The following is a 23898-nucleotide window of genomic DNA, read 5'->3' on the forward strand; positions in this document are numbered from 1 at the left end:
GAAAAAAAAAAAAAAAAAAAAAGGAATACAATGAACAAGAGCTCAACAGAAAAAATATCAAGGTATCACCTAACAGACTGTTTTAGGAAATGACACCAAATAAGAAGGAAGAAGATAAATTATTAGGAAAAAAAAAATCCTTATTCAATCCTTAACTTAGGAAAACATATTCAGTGATTTTAATATTAGCCAGTCCCCAAATAAATCTATCTTTAACTGGAAATTTGACAAACTCTGAATAAAATCTTCAAATATATATGGTTTTCTGATTTAATCTTAGTTTAAGATACTTCAAGAACACTTCAGGATAACAAAGGAATAATCACTCTTAAGATTCTTTATGACAGTAACTTCAATGTATTCAAAGTTTAATTTAGTTCTAAAATTAAATATGCATGTTTTATGTAAATTGACCTGTAATTATTAGATTTCTCAGCTTCTTTAGCAATGGCACAACAGTGGTAGGCCAGTCTACATTACTCAGCTGAAGCTTCCTTTAACTGGTTTATAATGCCTATATCTAAACTCATTTTTCTTAACTTCCTCTACTTTAGCTCCACAAAGCTTCCTATAATGTCCCATTCTCATGTCTTTTTGTCACACTCATCCTTACCTGTACATCCTCCTCTTTTCCTACATAAAACCATGACTATTTTCCCTGATTAATTCTTTCTCTTTCTAAATAATTTCTTAATCAATTCTTCAATACATATGTATTCAAGTCACACTGTACTACCCACAATGCTGCTTCCATAGTTATCTAATATATGGGTAATTTTTAATCCCACTAAAATTAAAATTTCAAGAGTAACTGCAATGTATTGCTGTTATTGCATTGCCCTAACATGTACTACTCTGTTATGAATACATAAGTCAAAACTGAAAATAAACACACACCCAGAGAGAACACTTATCAAGACACAAATCTGGAGAATACTGCCTATTTGTTGATTAACTGTATACATAAACATATTATATATATCATAATTATCATATATATAATCTGAAAGAAAATAGTTATAAAGCATTAACTCAGTTATTGGTTACTTTTTTTTTTTTTAATGTTTTCCCCTTTCATACACAGTATGTGACATAGGAAACAGCCAGTCAGTATCAAGATCAAAGGTATAAGAACAAAACTCACATTACATACATACACACAAGCACAGAGCCTGGGTGCATAAAATAGTATAATGACTGAAAAAGTATTAAAATGTTGACAATTTTACTAAAGGCTACAAAGTCATATTGCAAAGAAATTTTTGACAGCCTTATTTACCTGATGATAAAATCCAGCTTGAGCCATGGGATCTGGCTGTGCCCATCTATAGCCTACATGAGGCCATGAGGTAAATGTCTCCCGTCTGTTAGCTTCACTATACATCAATGATCTAAAAGAAACAAACTTCATGTAACCGAAGTTAGGCATCAAATTACAGTGACACTACTATATACCACTGAAGAAAAAAGTTTACTGGATTATTGACACAAACTGGGAATGTCTAATTACCAATTCAAATTTGTATTTTAAATTTAAAATGATCAGTTTTAGGAACTTCCCTTGAACAGAGTAGGGAAAAAAGAAATGTGATAAGATAGCTACAACTGATAAACAATTCCCGGGCAGATTAAATTAACCAATGTTGCATAATTAGCAATCAGAGAGCAGAAAATCTGAAAATGTAGAGGCAGAGAACCCTACACTTTCATCATGTGACAAGTTTTGCAAAAATGAATAAAACTACAACCAAAGGAATGGTAGTTTTATCTCAACCATATTGAGAAAGTATATTGTAGTTTAATTTTTTTTTTTAAGTAGAAAGCAATTTATATGTTCTTTCTCCAGAGAAATCCTTTTCCAGGAAACTTGTACTCTCCAGGGAATTGTCAAAAAAAAAAAGAAATCTTCACATATGTTTTCATTAAAATACATTAGCTCACTAAGAGTGAACCTGTAACAATACTAGAGTATCTTTTTAAAGGAGACTACCAAAATTAGAAAAAGTCCAAACAGCTTCAAATAAGAAAGAACTGATAAGCAGAGCTTCCTCTTCCTAACACAGAAGGGCAACTGATTTTTAAAAAGAGAGAGAAAGTGGTAAAGATCATCACAAAGAGACCAGAAAAATACTTTTCTTTAAATTCTTCCCTTAAATTAGTACATGGTTTCCTATAATATTGCTAGAGAGCTTTAGGTTTAACTCACAGTTGTTTTCTGATTTGAAAAAAAAGAAAAACAGGCACTTCGCTGGTGGTGCAGTGGTTAAGAATCTACCTGCCAATGCAGGGGACACAGGTTCAATCCCTGGTGCAGGAAGATCCCACATGTCGTGGAGAAACTAAGGCCGTGCGCCACAACTATTGGGCCTGCACTCTAGAGCCCACAAGCCACAACTACTGAGCCTGTGCACCCCAACTACTGAAGCCCATGCACCCTAGAGCCCGTGCACAGCAACTACTGAGCCCATGTGCCGCAACTACTGAAGCCCGCGCACTCTGGGGCCTGCGTGCCACAACTACTGAGCCCGCGTGCTACAACTACTGAAGCCCACGCACCTAGAGCCTGTGCACTGCAAAAAGAGAAGCCACCACAATGAGAAGCCCATGCAACGAAGAGTAGTCCCCGCTCACTGCAACTAGAGAAAGCCCTCACGCAGCAACAAAGATCCAACACAGCCAAAAGTAAATAAAATTTTTAAAAAATAAAAATTAAAAAAAAAATGTTGAGTTAGAAAAGTTTTATCATCTACAGGCTATAGATGTCTTCAAAGATCTGTGTCAGTCTCAAAACAGAAACCTGTCCATTTAGTTATATTACAAACAAACAAACAAAACAGCAATAGCATCCAGTAGACCCTTACTCAAACCTCCAACAGAGTTCAAAGTTTTCATAAGGTTCCTAGATTCATATTTAATGAAATAAACACCATAGGCTATATCAAAATTAATACTTTGAGACATTTTAACACCTCCAGAAACACTGAAAATCCCATCTAATGAATGCATTTTCTAAAATAAACCATTTATGACAGCTTGCACTGAGTTCTTCAGATACTCTCCTACTGACTGCAAAGAAAATAGCTCTGAAATTATAATCTCAAGATAGGCATGGCGCTCAGATAAGAAACATTTATTCTAAATACATACTTTTCCTTTTTCTCCCCCTCTCAGGACATATTCCAAAGAACATTTTAATGATAGCCACAGCACATATCATCTGACAGTTATTAAAAATGAAAGTCTCCACATTTTGCCCAAAAGTTAGAGATAGCACTAATACTATGGAATACAAAAATTCTTCCCAAATGTTAACAACCAAGAGAAGTTATTTACATAATAATAAAATCACTTAACAAAAAATGGGCAATTGATTAAGCAGTTTCAGTTTACAAAAGGATAAACTAATAAATATCGCAAACTAATATAAGAGCTATACGGGAATTCCCTGGCTGCCCGGTGGTTGAGACTCCATGCTTTTGCAGCCAGAGGCCCGGATTCAATCCCTGGTCAGAGAACTGGGATCCCACAAGCCGCACAGTGCAGCTGGTGGGAGGGTGGGGGAGGGGGGAGCAATACTTAAGATAACAGAAGTTAAAGGTTAACTCATTCAGTAATATTTTTGCTACATCAGCATGTACTCTTTATAAATGTACTTCAGAAAACAGCACAGGCAGTTACAATGCACATTCAATGAAGAAGTGAAAATGTAAAATACTACATGGAAAGGGAAATGTGAACTTATCAAAGCTGCTAAATTTAATATCTCAGTAAAGCATTTCTAAACTTCAGTACTGATAAATTTTATTTCAAAAACAAATCATTTAAGTTTTTCAATGAATGCATGACTGACTTTTTAGTTAGTTTTATACAAAGCAAAACTCCATTAAGTCTCTACTGAAGAAAATAATGATTGAGGTATGGTTTTTTTATAATACTGTTTAAATCCAGGACAGGCAGCATAAAAATCTTAATTCAAAATTGCCCTAGAAAAACAAAAACAGGTCTTCCCTGGTGGCACAGTGGTTGAGAGTCCGCCTGCCGATGTAGGGGACACGGGTTCGTGCCCGTGTCCGGGAAGATCCCACATGCCACGGAGAGGCTAGGGCCGTGAGCCATGGCCGCTGAGCCTGCGCGTCCGGAGCCTGTGCTCCGCAACGGGAGAGGCCACAACAGTGAGAGGCCCGTATACCGCAAAAAAAAGAAAAAGAAAAACAAACAAACAAAAAACCCACAAAACTGCTCTAACTGCTTTTTTTTTTTTTCTTGCGGTACGCGGGCCTCTCACTGCCGTGGCCCCTCCCGCTGCGGAGCACAGGCTCCGGACGCGCAGGCTCAGCGGCCATGGCTCACAGGCCCAGCCGCTCCGCGGCATGTCGGATCTTCCCGGACCGGGGAACGAACCCATGTCCCCTATATCGGCAGGCGGACTCTCAACCACTGCACAACAGGGAAGCCCATCCTTAACTGCTTTTTTAACTCTGTTCATTTTTTAAGTAGGAAATAATATATGGCTCTTTTATTCAGATTCTGGCAGAGTCTTTTAATTTACCAAAATTTATGCCAAAGGTCACAAAATTTCATCAAGGCAAAATAATTCATATATATTTAACAATTATAATATTTTTAAGCTGACTCAAATATTTACTAAGCAAGTACAAAGATGGAATTTTTAAAATATAGTTTCATAATCCCTTTGAATACTTTTCAGGCACCAAAAGAAATTGTTTAACAACAAGTCAAGGAGTAGTTTACTTCACTTCAGTATTTTAAGAGAAATAAAAATCTGAGTGGTTTTCAAAAATATTTTGAAATTTTTAAAATCATAATCAAATTTTACAGTTATTCTTTGTTAATCGAAAAACTTATCAATTCAATCTCACTGTCACACCTTTTTATAAGCAAGGTCATACCTGTCCACAGAACGACCTGGCCCCACCCCAAGTTCTGGACGTGCACTAGGTAAGAGGTAAGACAATCTGTCCATCACTGAGGACGCCACAGGTAAGGCAGCAATATTTTGATTTATTTTCTTAAGTTCATTCACAATGGCACTGGCAATGGACTTCAACACATGATGAGGAAGATGAAATGTAACTGTGGCCCACTGAAAGAAAACAGGAGTGTAAGCAAAGGAAAACATACTCAATAGTTTTCACCAAAACCATGACTTATACATTGTAAGATAAAGACCTATTTACAGTCTCAAGTGAGTTTACTCCATTAATTTATCATTTAAAGAACCTGCAATTACATAAAAAATGAAACTAACCATCCTAAAAAAGAAAGTTTAGAACCAAATGGTAGCACATCTTCTTAAGTATCTCATCCACAATTAAGGAGAACTAAAATCATCTGTAGTGAGAAGCTGCTGCATAGCACAAGGAGATCAGCTCAATGTTTTCTGATGACCTAGAGGGGTGGGATAGGGAGTGTGGGAGGGAACTCAAGAGGGAGGGGATATGGGGATATGTGTATACATACAGCTGATTCACTTTGTTGTACAGCAGAAACTAACACAACATTGTAAAGCAATTATACTCCAATAAAGATGTAAAAATAAACAAATTAAAATTTTAAATAAATAAAATCATCTGTCATTTTTCACATTCCTCCAGCACATACACAATGTTAAGCATAAACTAGGCACTTAAATATCTCCACTCATAAATATATAGCTGTACAATTCATCGCTACTGGGTTATACGAAGATTTACTTCAGATGTTGTATTTTTTGTTGTCACCATAATTCAGCAAAGTATCTAAAGCATAGACCTTATTGTCACACAGACTTGGATTCTAAGCCCAGCTTCTCCATCAACCATGAGACCCTAGTCAAATTAACTTCAATTTCCTGCTTCTGTGAAATGGGAAAAAACAAATACCTATTCACATAATGTTTTTACAAGAATTCAAGTGAGGATTGGTACAGTGTCTAACAGAGTAAGCCTTCAATAAATGTTAACTACAATTATTTAATATTAAAATAATTACTTAAGAAGTTAGACTGAAAAAAATGCTAAGTATTAATCTCCAAGAGAAATAAGTCTATAAAGTAATTTCATCTTTATATCCTGTTCCTGCTTGCCTATGAATGGTTTCCATTCTGTCTAATACACTCTAGGCAGCCTACTAAATTACTACTTATCTATATTACTGGAAAAACTTGTGGCCAGAAACATGACTTCCATTACCTAAGAGACAGAGAGAGAGAGAAGCTCTTACTTTGTTTCTAGACGTAATCTGCTCATAGACCCAGAGCCTCTTGGTTGAAAGGGAGGCCGAATTCCCTTGAGAAAGGATCCTACAACAATGCCCCAACTCTACACTGTAAATCATACTCCAAGCCTTCCCCAAAGGCACCTGTGGACATTCACTGTAGTCACTGTGCACTAGGGAATAGAAAATATTGTGATCTTTCAGGCATCACAAGATAGTAACACTGAACTGACCTAAAACATCACTGTGGTCCACTAGTGAAAGTGGGGACACGATGGTGAAGTGATTGATGGAATTTTGGCCCAAAGCTGTCTCAATGAGCTCTGTGGATCCCCAGACCTATCTTGTAGCTATTTCTCTACTTCCCAAATGTACAACTGGAAGAGAAATAGAATAGGCAACTAGAAAAATTCCTACACTGTTTCTCTGATCCTCTTGGAGTACTACTAAAGTAAGAAAGGCCAAGTGGAAGCCCCTAGAACTTTCATTTTTTCTACAAAGCTACTAAACAAAAGCAATGCCACATCCTGAGGAAATTTCTGAGATTAATGTCACTATACTAGACCTGAAAGATACAGGGGTAATCAAATGATCTCACCTCCATTTAACTGACCTATTTGGCCCATGCAAACATAAATGGATCTTGAAGAATGACTGTGGACTGTAAAATCAGGTGATGACTTCAACTGTAGCTGCTGTTCCAGATGAGATATTTTTACTGAAGCAAATCAACAAATCCCTTGATATTTTGTAGGCAGCTACAATTCTGTCAAATACTTTTTTGTCTATACTAATTTTTAGGGCCATCCAAAAGTAGACTGCTTCTATCTGGCAGAAACCATAAATCTGCACAGTCTTGCCCTAGGACTCATGCTCTTTACCATAATCTAGTCTGTAGAGATCCTGATCAGCCTAACATCCTGCAGATCACCACCTTGGTCTACTACATTAGTAACATCACACTAACTGGTCCAGATGAGGGGGAAGTAGCAAGGAACTTAAATGCCTTTAGTAAGACACATGCAAGCCAGAGAGAATCAATAATCCCCAGAAAAACTCAGGGTCCTGAAATCTCTTTGAAGTTTCTAAAGGTCCAGTAGTCTGGGCATGTCAGGATATTTCCTCCAAGGTGAAAGATAAGTTACTTTAACTTGTAAAGGCAAACAATGAAAAGAGGCAGAATGCTCGGTGGGCCTAAGTGGATTTTGGACCCCAGCGTTCAGCATATTTGAGTATACCGCTCTAACTCAATTATCAAATAATACATAAGGCACAAGAAGCTCTGTAGCATGTCCAGGCTGAATTGCAAGATGCTCTACCACTTGTAACTTGTGAGCATATTCAATGACACTGGAAGTGTCTGCCACAAGTAAAGATCCTATCAGGAGTCTCCGGGACAATCACGTAGCAGAACGCTAGGGCAAAGCCACGCCTGCTCCTGTAAATAACTCTTCTCCTTTCGAGAAACAGCCCCTGGCTTCTTAGTAGAGTCCCTGATAGAAATACCTACCCATGAGACAAATGTCTATGCAATCAAAGTTGTTCACCACAAACTAGGTGCTATCTGACACACCAAACCATAACACTGGGTATGAGGGCTAGCCTTCATTAAGTGGTTTATAAGAAATCAGTCTTGAGAAATCCGAAAGGCAATTCAATTTTGGACCAGTTGAATAATCGAGTAGCTCACATTTCCACAATATCTACTCTTTATGACTCCTTTCTCAAGCCATTGATGGCTTCAGAGGGAACTCCTTATGATGAGATAATTGAGGAAGAAAACCTTTAGCTGTGACATACAGATGGTTCTGCACATTATGCTGGTACCATCCCTAAGTGGATGGCTGCAGTATCACAGTCCCAATCAGGACAGCGGTGAAGGTGAAATCTTCTCAGTGGTCAGAACTTCAACCAGTTCATTTGGCTATTCTCTTTGTCTGGACTGAGAGTTGGCCAGAAGTAAAGGTCCTCAACGATTAATGAACAGTAGGTAATGTTTTGGCTAGATGTTCAGGAATTCCAAAGGATCAAGATTGGAAGATTGTTAACAAGGAAGTCAACGGTTAAAGTCTTTGGAAAGACCTCTCAAAATAAAAGAGTGTGAAAATATTTGTGAAATACGTGAATGCTCATCAAAAGGCATCCACTCTAGAGGAAATGGGCAAATTATACACACTATACGAATGTCACTCACCCTCTGGCCATAGCCACTCCAGTGCTTGCTCAATGGACCTGTATGCAAAATGCCATGGCAACAGAGACAGAGGGTATGTACAAACCCAACATTAACTTCCTCTCACCAGGACTGAGCAGGCTAACAGCAGGTTAACCTGCCAATGGCAAATACCAAAGCTGAGGCACCAATATGACACCATTTTCCAGAAGAAACAGCCAACTATCTGATTGCAGGTTGATTATATTGGATTCCTTCAGTCACAGACTGGGTAGCAATTTGTCTTCACTGTAATAGACATGTATTCTGGATGTGCATTTATATGTTCTGCCCACAATACTCTGCCATAATATTATACCACTACTGTGGACTAACAGAATGGCTTATGTACCAACAAAGTATTCCATACAACTTTGCTTTTTGCTTCTGACCAAGAAAGCACTTCAAAGGGAAAAAAAAAAAAAAGGCAGCAATGGGCTCTTGCCCATGAAATTGACTGGTCTTACCAGGGTATCATACAGAAGGAGCTGACCTGACAAAAAGGTGTGATGCCTTACAAAGACTCATTGAGAGTACTCAAGTACTAATTGAGAGAGACATCTCAAAGTCTGGAGTTCCACCTTACAGGATTATGTGTATGCTTTCAATCAGCAAAAACCACATGACACAGCTTCTCCTAGCAGGGTTGCTATTATACGTAATAATCCATTCACAGACTTTTTTTTTTTTAAGCTTCAGGCTCTAGAGGTCTTGTGTCAAGGAAGGAATGTTCCACCAAGGGTACAATGGTTCCATTGAATTAGGTGTTGATACTGCTACCCAGCAATTTTGGGTTCCTCTTGTCACTGAATCATCAGGCAAAGAAGGTGGTTATTCTACTGGTTGGTATGATGAAAACTGACAAAGACAGGGAAATTGGACTGATGCTAAATAACAGGAGCAAGGAGAACTTAATTACAATCCAGGAGATTCTCTAGGGTGCCTCTAAGCTCTTCCACATCTAATAGTAACAGTGAAAGGACGATTACAACTTAACACAGTACCACAGAAGATTTGGATCCTGCAAGAGTGAAGCCTTGAGTCACCTGACCATGAAAGACACCTGACCAGTTGAGATGCTGGCTGAGGACAAAGGGAATACGGAATAGGTAGGAGAAGAAAGAGGCTGTAAATATCAAATATACCCTCTTGATATTACAGACCATTATAGAACTGAGGGATACAGCAACTATATATATTTTCTTCCCTTATTACATAAATGATAGATGGATATACATTTAGATAGATACAGACACAGAGAGATACATTATTTTACGTAAGAATTTTTGTTGTAGTTAATTTAGTCTTTAGGTAGCACGGTTCTGTTACCTAAACTCTTGAAACTATAAATTTTAGGAGTAATTAGTATCACCTGGGGATGGATAAAATATCTGTTGGAACTTTGTGTCTGTTCTGGGGACGGGGAGAGAATATCTTCATTTGTAAAAAGGAACAGTACGTCTTGTTAAGTAAAAGCATAATATTTTTGTTGTATGAAAGTTCAAACACATATAGATGGTATGTATGGAGATGCGGAGTAGCCAAAGGAGTGGCATGTGCCAGTTATTAAACTACTGTCTCTCGGGTCCAAACCTACCCTTTTCTTTCTTCTCCATCATGTTTGGGCTGGGATTCTGTAAACTATTATTTCTTCTTTGCCAACCAGTTTCCTGGCTGTTAAGTTCTGACAAAAGGAACACAGGATGGAAATTGGAAAGCATGATGAGGGGAGAAAGACTTGCTCCTTGCTATTACTTGTCATTACTGTCAATATTGTTTTAGCGAAGGACCTGGTGACAGCAGTTGATTCTTCTGGTCTTTAGAGGTTTTTTCTTTTGTTTTCTGAGCATTCCCAGGACCAGTTTCACAGAGCTCCCTCAGAGACACTAACATTAGCCTAGTAGCATCTCTCTTCAGAAATCTGAGGCTCAGTTCATCAAGTTCCAATCTCCAAGCTCCTGAGGTACCTACTGGATAACAGCTCCTCCTCAGAAGTCTGAGTCCCAGACCCATGGGGCCTATTCTCTAAGTTTTTAAGTATCTAGGTTCTAAAAATCCTAACCTCTTGCTCCTTCAGACTGAGGTGAGTGCTGATTCCCACAGTTACCATCTGTGTATTACCTCAGGGTTTCCTTTTCGCTTTTTCAGTTCTCATACACATATTACGTCAATTCCTTACAATAAATTCTCTCTGTTGAAATACACAGTATGTTTTCTGTTTTACTAAATAAAAATGTCCCATCAATGGAATAAGGGTTCATAAAATCATGGTACATCTATAAAAATAAATTTCAATGTAAATATTAGGAAGAATACAGATGATCTAAGAGGACTGATATGAAAAGATACTCAAGATACAACCTTCAATGAAAAAAAGCATGGTATATGCTATAATCTGAATGTTTGTGTCCCCCCAAAATTCACCTGTTGAAATTCTAACCCCCAAAGGGAAGGGTTATTAGTAAGTAGGGCCTTTGGGAGGTACTTAAGTCATGAGGGTGGAGTCCTCTTTATATAAGAGGTTCCAGAGAGATCCCTTGCCTTTTCCGCCATGTAAGGACACAGTGAGAAGGTACCAGCTATGACCCAGGAAGAAGGACTTCACCAGAAGAAATATCACTCAGTCGGTGGTATTCCATTATAGCAGCCCAAACAGACTAAGACAGTACATCACAATATTTTAGTATAATTTCAACTGTACTCGAGAAAAAAAAAATTTATAGATGCAAAATTTATTTTTAGGAAAATAGCTTTTACCTTCTACCTTTTATACCTTCAATATAAAAACTGTATACGTACTACATTTACAACTTAGGAAAGATGTTAAAAGAAAAACACAGAAAAATTAATGAAATATATCCAAGGATTTAATTCAAAGCACCATCTCCCACAGACATCCTTAGTCATCAGTGTGGGGAGGACAGAGAAAGGCAAAAGTATAGAGGTGTTCTTTCTATTATAACCCCAAACAAGGTAATTTTTTTTTAACTTCTTACCTTAGCAACTTTGTGGTTTGCTGCAGTCTCATGAGATGTATTTTTCAAACCATCTTTGAGCTGTGTGATGAACAAATCATAACCCTCCGTACTAGAAATATCTACCTTTTCTAAACATGCAGATAAGAGCTGTTGTGCCTAAATAAAAAAGATGATCACAAAAAATTAACCACAACCAAAAATGTTAAATTCAGATTCTTATACAAATATTTTAATTCTGATAGGTACTATACTAAAGCTTCCTACTTTTACGTTTTTTACACAAACTTAGTTAAATCAAATAATGACTTGAAGGGCTGTTACAAAATTAAATGAGATAAAGCAACGTATTCAGTGTAGTACCACATAGTAAAGTTTTAGTACGTAGAAGCTTTTATAAGCCAAAGCAAGATAGAAAAAACTGGCTAAGCTGAAACCATGAACAAAAGTAAAAGAGATAAAAATGTAAAGACATAAATGTAAAGTCCTCCAATGAGCTTTAAATACCCAAACTATGCAAAACCATAAGAGGGGTCACTCACTAAGTCAGCAGGTAATTAAAAAAAAAGCCCTTTGCATTGTTACCCACATATTCAATATGAACTACGTTAACAGAAATATTTGGGCAATATATGGAAAAGAACACATCTACACTAATCCAACCAAACCCAGGACCCCATTCTTCAGGCAAGACAGTAACAAACTAGTGTGATGCAGGAAAGGATGCCTGGGATGGTGGAAGGACTACAAACAATATTACATGAACAAGAGAGCTGTAATTATTTATGTAGAAAGAAAGAAAACCAGCAACAGATATTATGAGCTGGCAAGGTGGAGGAGGTGGCACAAACTAGCTATTTAGGTCAGAGTAGTAGGAAAAATATTGACTTGACGGCCCATCTCATATAAATGTTCAACTATTTTATTGTAATTCTGTAGTTCCTTTTAAAACCCAACAGTTTGATACCATCTTTCACTGTAGGCTACGATGTATATCCTTTATTAAGATATCACATGGTCTAAGTTCCTTAAAGTAGGAGAGGAAAAAATGTTCAGTACAAGTAGAACTAATTAATTCTCTGTCCAAAGATTTTAGACATGCCCCCAGATCCAGATATTCTGATGACAAAAAGATGGCTACTCTGTTTTCAGAACTCAAACCTTTAGCAACATGCTTTCAATATTAACATATACTAGATGACCGTGATATGACACTAAATATGAAATCTAAGTAGATATACATCGGTACTTTTTTTTTTACAAAAAGCCTTCCAAAGAGGGAATAAAACATTTAAACTGCACTTAAAATTCACACATTAATACTTTTCATGTCCTAAAAATGGGAAATATGCTATATTGATTTTTATCAATTAATCATATCAGTCTGCCAAATTAATAATCAACAACTTGGGATGAAGACAAATAATATCTCACTTTATTAGCGTGTACAGCATTATAATCTTTTATATTCTGAGATGACTTAAAATCTGATAAATCGGAATAATGTACTTTCAAATTACACGATATGAACATCAACTCACACAAAAGGATTTAAGTTAGGGTAGACTTACAAATTAAGTAATGAATATGTAACACAGAAAAATACACATAGCTAAAATTTTAAACTGGAATTGTTAAGAAACATGATACATAGCAAAGATTACTGGTTGTCCATTACTATTTATTCCTTCTTTTTTTAATATTAAAGAAAAAAGAACCACCTCAGCTTAATGTGGCCATGTGACTGAATTCTAGCCAATGGAGTAAATATGAAAAGGGCATATATGAAAGAGTTTGTAAAAGAGAACAAGAAAAATGATGGAGGGGAAGAGAGGGAAGGAGAGGATGAGGGAAGTAGGTGAAAGGAAAAGGAGAGAAAGAGGGTGGGTAATACTAGTGTGCTCCCCTGGCCTTCTGCCCACCTTTTCCTTAAGACGGAAGTAATGAGACTTGAAGCAGCTGTCTTGGACTCAGGAAATGGAAGCTAAGTGTTGAGGTAAACAAAGCTGTCCCTATAACTTAGCCCAGTACTGTTACTGGAAAGAAACTATCTTGTTTAAGCCATTGTATTTTGGGGCCTCTGTTACAGTGGTATAACCTGTACAGTTCATACTTCTTTGTTTTTATAGGGATACATATGTAATATCCTCAAAGGACAACCTAATTTCATTTAACAGCTAGTAAGTCTGAAACTACATTAGGTAGAAAAGCATATTGATACTTATTTCAACTTACCTCTGTGACAGGTAATTCAAGCTGTACCACATCATCCTGCTTTGAAACTGGAGTTTGCAGAGCAGTGTCTAACAACAAGATTCCATTAAGGTCCTTTCTACACCCTACTGCATAATCATCCACAAAAATAACTTTATCCACAGCAGAAATATACTGACATTTCACCTGTCCACCTGGTTTAGCTGTTAAAAGAACAAAAATTCAACACTTAAGATTTTAAGACCAATAGTTCATTTAAAATAAATGTTTACATGGCAACTAAATATAATAATCTTTGAAAAAAAATGCTCTAAAGGACATTAGAACTGATAAATTGGAATATGTACTGTAGCTTAAAGTAACAATATGAAATTATCAGAACTTGAAAACTATACTGCTGTTATAAGAGAATATCATTATTCTTAGAAATACACATGGAAATAGTAAAGGGTAAAGGAACATGATATACGCAACCTATTTACAAGAGAGCAAAAGTAATATGCATATATGTGTGAGGGGATGATAAGAAAATGTGGTAAAATATTTAAAATTAAAATTAGTGAAACTGGGGGTTTCCCTGGTGTCACAGTGGTTAAGAATCTGCCTGCCAATGCAGGGCACACGGGTTCGAGCCCTGGTCGGGGAAGATCCCATATGCCGCGGAGCAACTAAGCCCATGCACCACAACTACTGAGCCTGTGCTCTAGAGCCCACGAGCCACAACTACAGAAGCCCGTGTGCCTATAGCCTGTTCTCCGCAACAAGAGAAGCCACCGCAATGAGAAACCCGTGCACCGCAATGAAGAGTAGCCCCCACTCGCGCAACTAGAGAAAGCCGGCACGCAGCAACGAAGACCCAACGTGGCCAAAAATAAATTAAAAAAACTAAAATATATAAATTTTAAGAAATTAGTGGAACTGGGTAAAGGCTGTAGAGAAGTTCTTTGTACTACACTACTTCAAAATCAAGTGTTTGGAAAAAATTTTTAAATATTCAAAATACTGTACAACACCGTAAATCAACTCTACTTCAATTAAAATAAATACTCAATATCTTCTTTACATCTTTTTTCCTTTTTTCCAAAAGTCATTAAGCATAAAGTCAATGTGGACAGTTTCTAGGTAACTACCTCAAAAGTTCTTTAGGGCTTTTATATCTGAGATAAAACTATGGAAAATGGTTATAACCTAAGCTAAGAGAACTAGTAAAGTCTCTAGTTCAACTACCACTGAAAAAACAGTCAACTATCACTGACAATCAATGTCCCCTGAAGTTTCTGCTAAATCAATTTCAGAAGAGTATTTTAACAGAAGTAAAATTTCTCAGAATAAATTAGAGTAGAATTTCAAGAAGTATTACAAAAGACAGTGAAACATAGAAGCTTTAAATACCAAAAAATATTGGAAAAGATAACATCAATTTCTACATTTTAATTTATAAGAGATTTATAAGGAGACTAATGTTAAGTATTCTCCCATGAATACAGAGTCTCTGTAAAAAAGACTTGAAAGAATGATCAACTGTGAAATTTTATTGCACTAATGAAGAAACTTCTCTGGGAGCAAGCAATCCTGCCACCAGTATACCTTATTCTAAACCCCCACCACGACGCTACAGAACATTCCTGATAGTAGTACGATTATTGCTTAGTGATACAAAAGCAGAAAAGAGGAGATAAATCAGGGTCCTACTCATCAACCTATAGGACAACTATAAAACATGTTATAATCAATTAATATTAGGATTGGCTTTCTTTTTTTTTTTTTTTTTTTTTTTTAGATTTTTTTTTTTTTTTTTTGCAGTAAGCGGGCCTCTTACTGCTGTGGCCTCTCCTGTAGCGGAGTACAGGCTCCGGACGCGCAGGCCCAGCGGCCATGGCTCACAGGCCCAGCCGCTCTGCGGCACATGGGATCCTCCCAGACCGGGGCACGAACCCGCGTCCCCTGCATCGGCAGGCGGACTCTCAACCACTGCGCCACCAGGGAAGCCCAGGATTGGCTTTCTTAATCCCAGATTATTACAGCTCTCTCAAACTCCTGGAGACATTACGTAACTGATTCGGAACTAATTCATTATCTACATAAAACCAAGAAAAATTCATGGAATTTCTATAGCTCATTCCCAGATCTTTTGGTTTGAAATATATGTTAGCATATAGGAAGATAATCTCTGTATTACAATAAAACAGGAATATTTACCTAGCACTTTTGATCTCTAGGTAAAATCACAAGAAATCATACACATTATAGGAACTGAGAGTAATATTATGTAAGAACTTGTAAAGATAGTTTCAAAACTCATTAACTATAATTTTTTTAAAATAGACTATCCTTTTTTTATAGCAGTTTTAGGTTCACAGCAAAACTGAGCAGAAGGCAGGGATTCCCCATATGTGCCAGGCCCCCCCACATAACTATAACATTTTTAAAAACAAAACTACGAATTCTGTTTTATTGTTTTAGGGAAAGGTAATTAGGTAAGGAACTGTAAAAACCATTATTTTGTGAAAACTTTCCCAGAGAGGTATAAAATGTGAGAATCTACACAGAGCTTTTCAACTGGGTTTCCATGCAACCCTGGAATTCCATATAATGTCACTAGAAATTCCTCAATAGATCATGACAAAAAAAAGTCAACACTTTTTTGGAACTTCTTATACTATACAATATTAGCACTCAAAGTAATGCACAGTGACCAAGCAGTCTTATTGGCAATTTCTTCAGAGGTCTTCCAGGCCCACAGAGCAGCATGTAATAGAACCGTGTTTATTCAGATGAGTCCATTCCCGATTTTTTGACCTAAGTTACAGAAGGCCATTTGTAAGCAGTGACTTGCTGTACTACACACCAGAAAGACAGTACACTTATTATCAGCCATACTACCCCAAAGGCTCTTTGAGTTCGTGTGACCTCATCTTCACTAATTACATTAGCAAAGACCCTATTCCTAAATAAGGTCACAATCTGAGGTCCCATGTGCACATGAATTATACAACCCACCACAAACTCTTTCTCTGAATCTTTTACTCAGCCTGAGAACTTTATTTCGAGAAAAAGAGCTTTGCTAATGTAGGCTGATAGTATGCTCAAGATTTGATTTTACATCTGTCCCTAAACAAGTTTTAGATTTCTGTGAAGAAAAAATATCCTGCAATGAACAAAGAATATTTTATGGAACTTTTCACCTTCTAACACGTTTGGGCATGTCTTTTCTTACTTAACAAGAAATAAGACCAAAGACACAAATTCTCTAACTTGGGATAAAAATGATATCCATGTGTGCTTAAGTCTGACCCAGAACTGAGTATTTGTACAGCAAAAAAACAAGCATAGGTTTCACAATGAGAGGTAACAATCGACATTTATTTTTAGTTATAAGAATAACAATTTTAAGTGCATAAAGGTTCACAAAAGAGATGAAACCAAGAAACCTATGTTCAAGCCAGGATGTGTCACTCAGTAAAAAAACATCTTTTCAAAGGTTTGTATGAAATTGTCTCTTAAGTTATACATTTATTCATATTGCTTTGTTCCATGGTTTTAGTAGTATTACTATGCAACACTGTCGATAAATGTTAATGCTGCAAACAACATTAACAAAAAACTTACAGGACTTCTCTGGTGGTGCAGTGGTTAAGAATCCACCTGCCAATGCAGGGGACATGGGTTCGAGCCCTGGTCCGGGAAGATCCCACATGCCGTGGAGGAACTAAGCCCATGCACCACAACTACTGAGCCCACGTGCCACAACTACTGAAGCCCACACGCCTAGAGCCCGTGCTCCACAACAAGAGAAGCCCCTACTCGCCCCAACTAGAGAAAGCCTGCACGCAGCAACAAAGACCCAATGCAGCCAAAAATAAATAAATAAATTTATAAAAAACTTATAACCTGTACTTAAACTAAACCTCCCAAGTTTACATTTAAAAAACTTAAGTCCCATTTTGGCATAAGTTAGTTATTTAATAGAAATTTATTTTATTTGCCTTATGAGTTTAAAATGTCTGAAAATAAATTTCTCAAAGAAAGATAAGTCATGCTTAAATAATGTTTAAATTTTCAAGAAAAGTTGGCTAAAAAGTCATTTTTGGTTTTTAAATACAGGGGAAAAACTCTTACACCTACCCTCTACGACATGTTACACCTTGTTAGAATTTTCTATAGAAGATACTTGTAAAATGACTTTGAACCCTACATGGATAAAGTTTAAAAAGAAATTCAAGCAGAAAATTTTAATAGAAGAAACACTCAAATTTCCTCCAACTATACCGGAGATCAGCAAGCTTCTTATAAAAAGGTCAGAGAGTAACTATTTAAGGCCTCACAATACATATGGTCTTTCTCACAATTACTCAACTCTGCCACTGTAGTGCAAAAGCAACATGTAAATAAACGGGTATGTATGTGTTCCAGTAGCATTTTATTTGCAAAATCAGGAAAAAGGCTGAGAGCTACCGAGGTGGTAGGCCATAGTCTGCAGACTCCTGACTGACACTAATGACTTGCATTAGTACAGATTTTCTTTTGGGGCAGGGGAAATTTCACAAAAATAGTAGGTTAAAAATTCACAGCCAGACCCAATAAGCTGCTGAAAACGAACATAGAAAAATCTTGAAAGCAACCAGAGGATATGTTACGTACAAGCAAGTAATAATTACAATAAAAGCACATTTATCATTAAAAACCATGGGGTTCGTTAGGAATTGAACCATTTTTAAAATACTAAAAAAAGAAATTCTATATTCAACAAAAATATCCATCAGGAATGAAGGTGAAATAAAGACATGCTCAGATGAGGGAACACTAAAGAGAAATTTTGCCAGCAAACCTGCTCAAAAAGAATCACAAAAGGAAGTTCATCAAAGAGAAGGGAAATTATTCAGAAATAAACTTAGAGTATCAAGAATGAGGGAAGAGGGCTTCCCTGGTGGCACAGTGGTTGAGAATCTGCCTGCCAATGCAGGGAACACGGGTTCGAGCCCTGGTCTGGGAAGATCCCATATACCGCGGAGCAACTAGGCCCGTGAGCCACAACTACTGAGCCTGTCTGGAGCCTGTGCTCCACAACAAGAGAGGCCGCGATAGTGAGAGGCCCGTGCACCGCGATGAAGAGTGGCCCCCGCTTGCCGCAACTAGAGAAAGCCCTCGCACAGAAACGAAGACCCAACACAGCCGAAAATAAAATAAAATAAAATAAATAAATATTAAAAAAAAAAAAAAGAATGAGGGAAGAGCAACAGAAATGGTAAATATCTGGGTAAATATAAGTGATGATTCTTCACCTCAGTTCTTTAAAATATATTTGACAACTGAAAGCAAAAATTACTACAATGCCTGGTGGTCTTCAATGTCACATATATGTAATAAATAAGTCAACCCATAACTTAAAAGAGAGAAGAGAACAATAGGGCGGTATGGTTTCTATATGCCACTTAAAGTGCTAAAATAGGGCTTCCCTGGTGGCGCAGTGGTTAAGAATCCGCCTGCCAATGCAGGGGACATAGGTTTGAGCCCTGGTCCGGGAAGATAGGTTCGAGCCCTGGTCCGGGAAGATCCCACATGTCGTGGAGCAACTAAGCCTGTGCACCACAATTACTGAGCCTGTGCTCTAGAGCCCGAGAGCCACAAATACTGAGCCCTCGTGCCACAACTACTGAGCCCTCGTGCCACAACTACTGAAGCCCATATGCCTACAGCCCATGCTCCACAATAAGGGAATCCACTGCAATGAGAAACCCATGCACTGCAATGAAGAGTAGCCCCTGCTCGCTGCAACTAAAGAAAGCCCACGCAACAACGAAGACCCAACGCAGCCATAAGTAAATAAATATAAAGTTCCCTAAGTAAATAAATAAATAAAGTGGTAAAATACTGACTCTAAATAGACTGAGAAAAGTATGTATATTGCAATCCTTCAAGTAACTACAAAAGCACATACAAATAATTAGGCAAAAGCAATAGATAAGTTTAAAAAAAAATCAAGCCAAAAAAAGCAGAAAGGAAAAATAAAGGAAAAAAGAGCAAACAAATAATCAACTGGAGTATCTAAATCAAAATATCAACAACTACATTAAACATAAATGGCCTAAGTATGCCAATGAAAAGATAAACTGAATTTAAACACACACACACACACACACACACACACACACACACACACAAGCCAATTCTATGATGTCTACAAGAAACTTTTACCATTCTAAAAGGGTAAAAGGATGGAAAAAAGATATATCATGCAAATGTTATCATAGAAAGATGGAATAGTTATATTTAGATCAGCCAATGATCGTAACAAAGAAAATCACCAGGAATAAATGAGGACATTACATGATAAAAGGGTCAGTTCATGAAGAACAAAAAGCAATCCTAAATATATATACACGTAGGAGAACTTCAAAATACATTCAGCAAAAATTAACAGAACTGAAGGGAGAAATAGGCATCCATAATTACAGTGGAAGACGTCAACTTTCAGTAGTTAACAGAACTAGTAGATAGAAAATAGTACCATCAAAAAAAAAAAAAAAAGAAAACAGTACCATCATCCCATGACATTTTAAAAATATTCCACCTATCAACAGTAGAATGCACATTCATTTCAGGTGCACACTGAATATTAATCAAGACATATCATATCCTGGATCATAAAACAGACCTTAATATACAAGAAGTGAAGTTAAAAGTATGTTCTCTGAGAGCCCAGAAATAAACCCATACACCTCCGGGTCAATTCATCTTCAACAAAGGATGTAAGAATATACAATGGGAAAAAGACAGTCTCTTCAGCAAGTGGTATTGGGAAAGTTGGATGGCCACATGTAAATCAATGAAGTTAGAACACACCCTCACACCACACACAAAAATAAACTCAAAATGGCTTAAAGACTTAAATATAAGACATGACACCATAAAACTCCTAGAAGAGATCATAGGGAAAACATTCTCTGAAATAAATCATACCAATGTTTTCTTAGGTCAGTCTCCCAAGGCAACAGAAATAAAAGTGAAAATAAACAAACGGGACCTAATCAAACTTATAGGCTTTTGCACAGCAAAGGAAACCATAAACAAAACAAAAAGACAACCTATGAACTAGGAGAAAATATTAGCAAATGATGTGACAGACAAGGGCTTAATCTCCAAAATATACAAGTAGCTCATACAACCCAATCGAAAAATGGGCAGAAGACCTTAATAGACATTTCTCCAAAGAAGAAATACAGATGGCCAATAAGCACATAAAAAGATATTCAACGTCACTAATTATTAGAGAAATGCAAATCAAAACTACAATGAGGTACCACCTTACACTGGTCATAATGGCCATCATTAAAAAGTCTACGAATAACAAATGCTGGAGAGGGTGTGGAGAAAAGGGAACCCTCCTACACTGCTGGTGGGAATGTTAAGTTGGTGCAGCCACTAGGGAAAACAGTATGGAGGTTCCTCAAAAGACTAAAAACATAATTACCATATGATTCAGCAATCCCACTCCTGGACATATATCCAGACAAAAATTATTCAAAAAGATACATGCACCCCTATGTTCACAGCAGCACTATTCACGATAGCCAAAACATGAAAACAACCTAAATGTCCAGCAAAAGATGAATGGATAAAGAAGATGTGGTACATATATACAATCAAATACTACTCAGCAAATAAAAAGAACAAAATAATGTCATTTGCAGCAACAGGGATGCAACTAGAGATTATCATACTAAGTGAAGTCAGAAATATAAAGACAAAATACCATATGATATCACTTGTGTGTGAAATCTAAAATATGACACAAATGAACCTATGTACAAAACAGAAACAGACTCACAGACACAGAAAACAGACTTGTGGTTGCCAAGGGGGAGGGGATTGGGGGAGGGATGGGGTGAGCAGATGTTAGCTATTGTATACAGAATGGATAAATAACAAGGTCCTACTGTACAGCACGGGAAACTATATTCAATATCCTATGATAAACCATAAAGGAAAAGAATATTTTAAAAAAGAATGTATATATGTATAACTGAATCACTTCAGTGTACAGCAGAAATTAACACAATGTTGTAAAACAACTATACTTCAATAAAACAAACAAATAAACAAAAGGTATGTTCTCTGATCATAATGGATTTAAGTAGAAATCACTAACAGAAATATAATGGGAAACCTCTAAATACTTGTAAATTAAACAACATACTTCTAAATAATCTTCAGGTCAATGAAGAAGTCTAAACATTTTTCAAAGAATGAAAATGAGGGAGTTCAGTTCCCCATGGCCTAGTGGTTGGGATTCGGCGCTTTCACTGCCGTGGCCTGGGTTCAATCCCTGTTGGGTAACTGATATCCCACAAGCTGCAGGGCAGCCAAAAAAAAAAAAAAAAAAGAATGAAAATGAAAATATAATATCAAAACATGTCATATGAAGCTAAAACAGGGACTTCCCTGGTGGTCCAGTGGTTAAGAATCCGTCTTCCAATACAGGGGACGTGGGTTCAATCCCTGGTCGGGGAACTAAGATCCCACATGCCACAGGGCAACTAAGCCCTCATGCCACAACTACTGAGCACACAGGCCACAACTAGAGAGCCTGCGTGCCACAACTAGAGAGAAGCCCATGCACCACAATGAGAAGCCCACATGCCGCAACTGACACCCGATACAGCCAAAAATTAAATAAATAAATAAATAAATTTTAAAAACAAAAAGAAGCTAAAACAGTGATTAGAGTAAAATTTATAGGAATTGATGCTTATACTGGAGTGGGGAAGAAGGCCTTAAATCAATAACCTAAGCTTCCTACTTAAGAAAACCAGAAAAAGCAAAACAAGCAAAAGAAAAGAAACAATAAAGATAATAGCAGAAATCAGTGGAAGTGAAAATAGAAAAACAACACAGAAAATCAATATAAGCAAAAACGAGTTCTTTGAAAAGATCAATGAAATTTATAAAGCTGTAGCAAGACTGGCAAAGAAAAAAAAAGAAGACATAAATTACCAATAATATCAGGAATGAAAGAGGAGCTAGACGACAGATCCTGTAGACATCAAAAGATAAATAATACTATGAACATCTCTACGCACATAAATTTGACAACTTAGGTCATCAAAATAAATAAATTTGACACTACAAATGTTAAGAAGATAACTGAGGAATAATACGGGTAGATCTATACACATAAATTTTGAAACATTAGTGAGATTCCTTAAAAACCACAAACTACCAAATTATCCAAAATGAAACAGATAATCTAAATTAAGGAAAGTGAATTCACAGTTTAAAACTTTTCAAAGAAATCTCCAGGCTTACCTGGTTCCTCTGGAGAACTTAAAAAGTAACACCAATTCTACACAATCGCTTTCAGGAAACAGAAGAAGAGGGAACACTTCCAAACTCATTTTATGAGGCCAGATTTAACCTGATATCAAAACTAGAAAAAGACAGTACAAAAAGAGAAACTGCATACCATTATTCCTCACGCAGATTGATGCAAAAATCCTCAACAAAATAAAAGCAAATGGAGTTTAGCAATATATAAAAATGACAATACACCAGGACCAAGTAGGGTTATCCCAGGGATGCAAAACTGGTTCAATATTCAAAAATCAATCAATGTAAGCTATCATGATAATTGCTTAAAGAAGAAAAAAACACATAATCAACTCAGCAGATGCATTTGGCAAAATACATCTTTTCATGATTTAAAAAAAGAAAAAAAAACAGCCCTCAGCAAATTAAAAGGTAATTTCCCCAATCTGATGAAGGACGGCTACAGGAAGTCTACCACTATCAAACACTTAATGGTTAAAAGACTGAACACTTTCCCCCTAAGATCACGAACAGGACAAGGGTATTACACTCTCACCACTCCTATCCAATATCATGATGGAAGATCTAGCCACTGCAGTAAGAAACGGGGAACCAGACAGATTAGAAAGGAAGAAATCAAACTGTCCCTATTCACAGATAACATGATTACCTATGTAGAAAATCCCAAAGAATCTAAAAAACAAACAAAAACTCCTAGAGCTAACGAGTTGAGCAAGGTTTCACTGAACAAAGTCAATACACAAAAATCAAACAACTGTATTTCTATATACTAGCAATAATCAATCTGAAACCAAAATTTACCCCCAAAATTAACAGCCTACAAGAGCTCTAAAAACATAAAATAAAATACTTAGATATATATCTAACAAAAGGTATACAGAATATGTATGCTGAAAAGTACAAATGACCAGTGAAAGAAATCAAAGAAGAGCTAAATAAAACCATGGTCACGGA

General features: G+C 36.8%; 1 protein-coding gene across 1 annotated transcript in view; it reads right to left on the reverse strand.

Moving 5' to 3' along the window:
• Positions 1–23898, reverse strand: part of BIRC6 (baculoviral IAP repeat containing 6) — a 244499-nt gene that overhangs the window by 203622 nt on the left and 16979 nt on the right. The window contains 4 exon segments of the mRNA XM_007450952.1: positions 1280–1391; positions 4911–5104; positions 11425–11562; positions 13639–13820. Of these exon segments, the coding sequence (XP_007451014.1) occupies positions 1280–1391; positions 4911–5104; positions 11425–11562; positions 13639–13820 (626 nt within the window).

This window comes from Lipotes vexillifer, unplaced genomic scaffold (genome assembly GCF_000442215.2).
Source record: "Lipotes vexillifer unplaced genomic scaffold, Lipotes_vexillifer_v1.1 scaffold776, whole genome shotgun sequence".
NCBI classification, from domain to species: domain Eukaryota; kingdom Metazoa; phylum Chordata; class Mammalia; order Artiodactyla; family Lipotidae; genus Lipotes; species Lipotes vexillifer.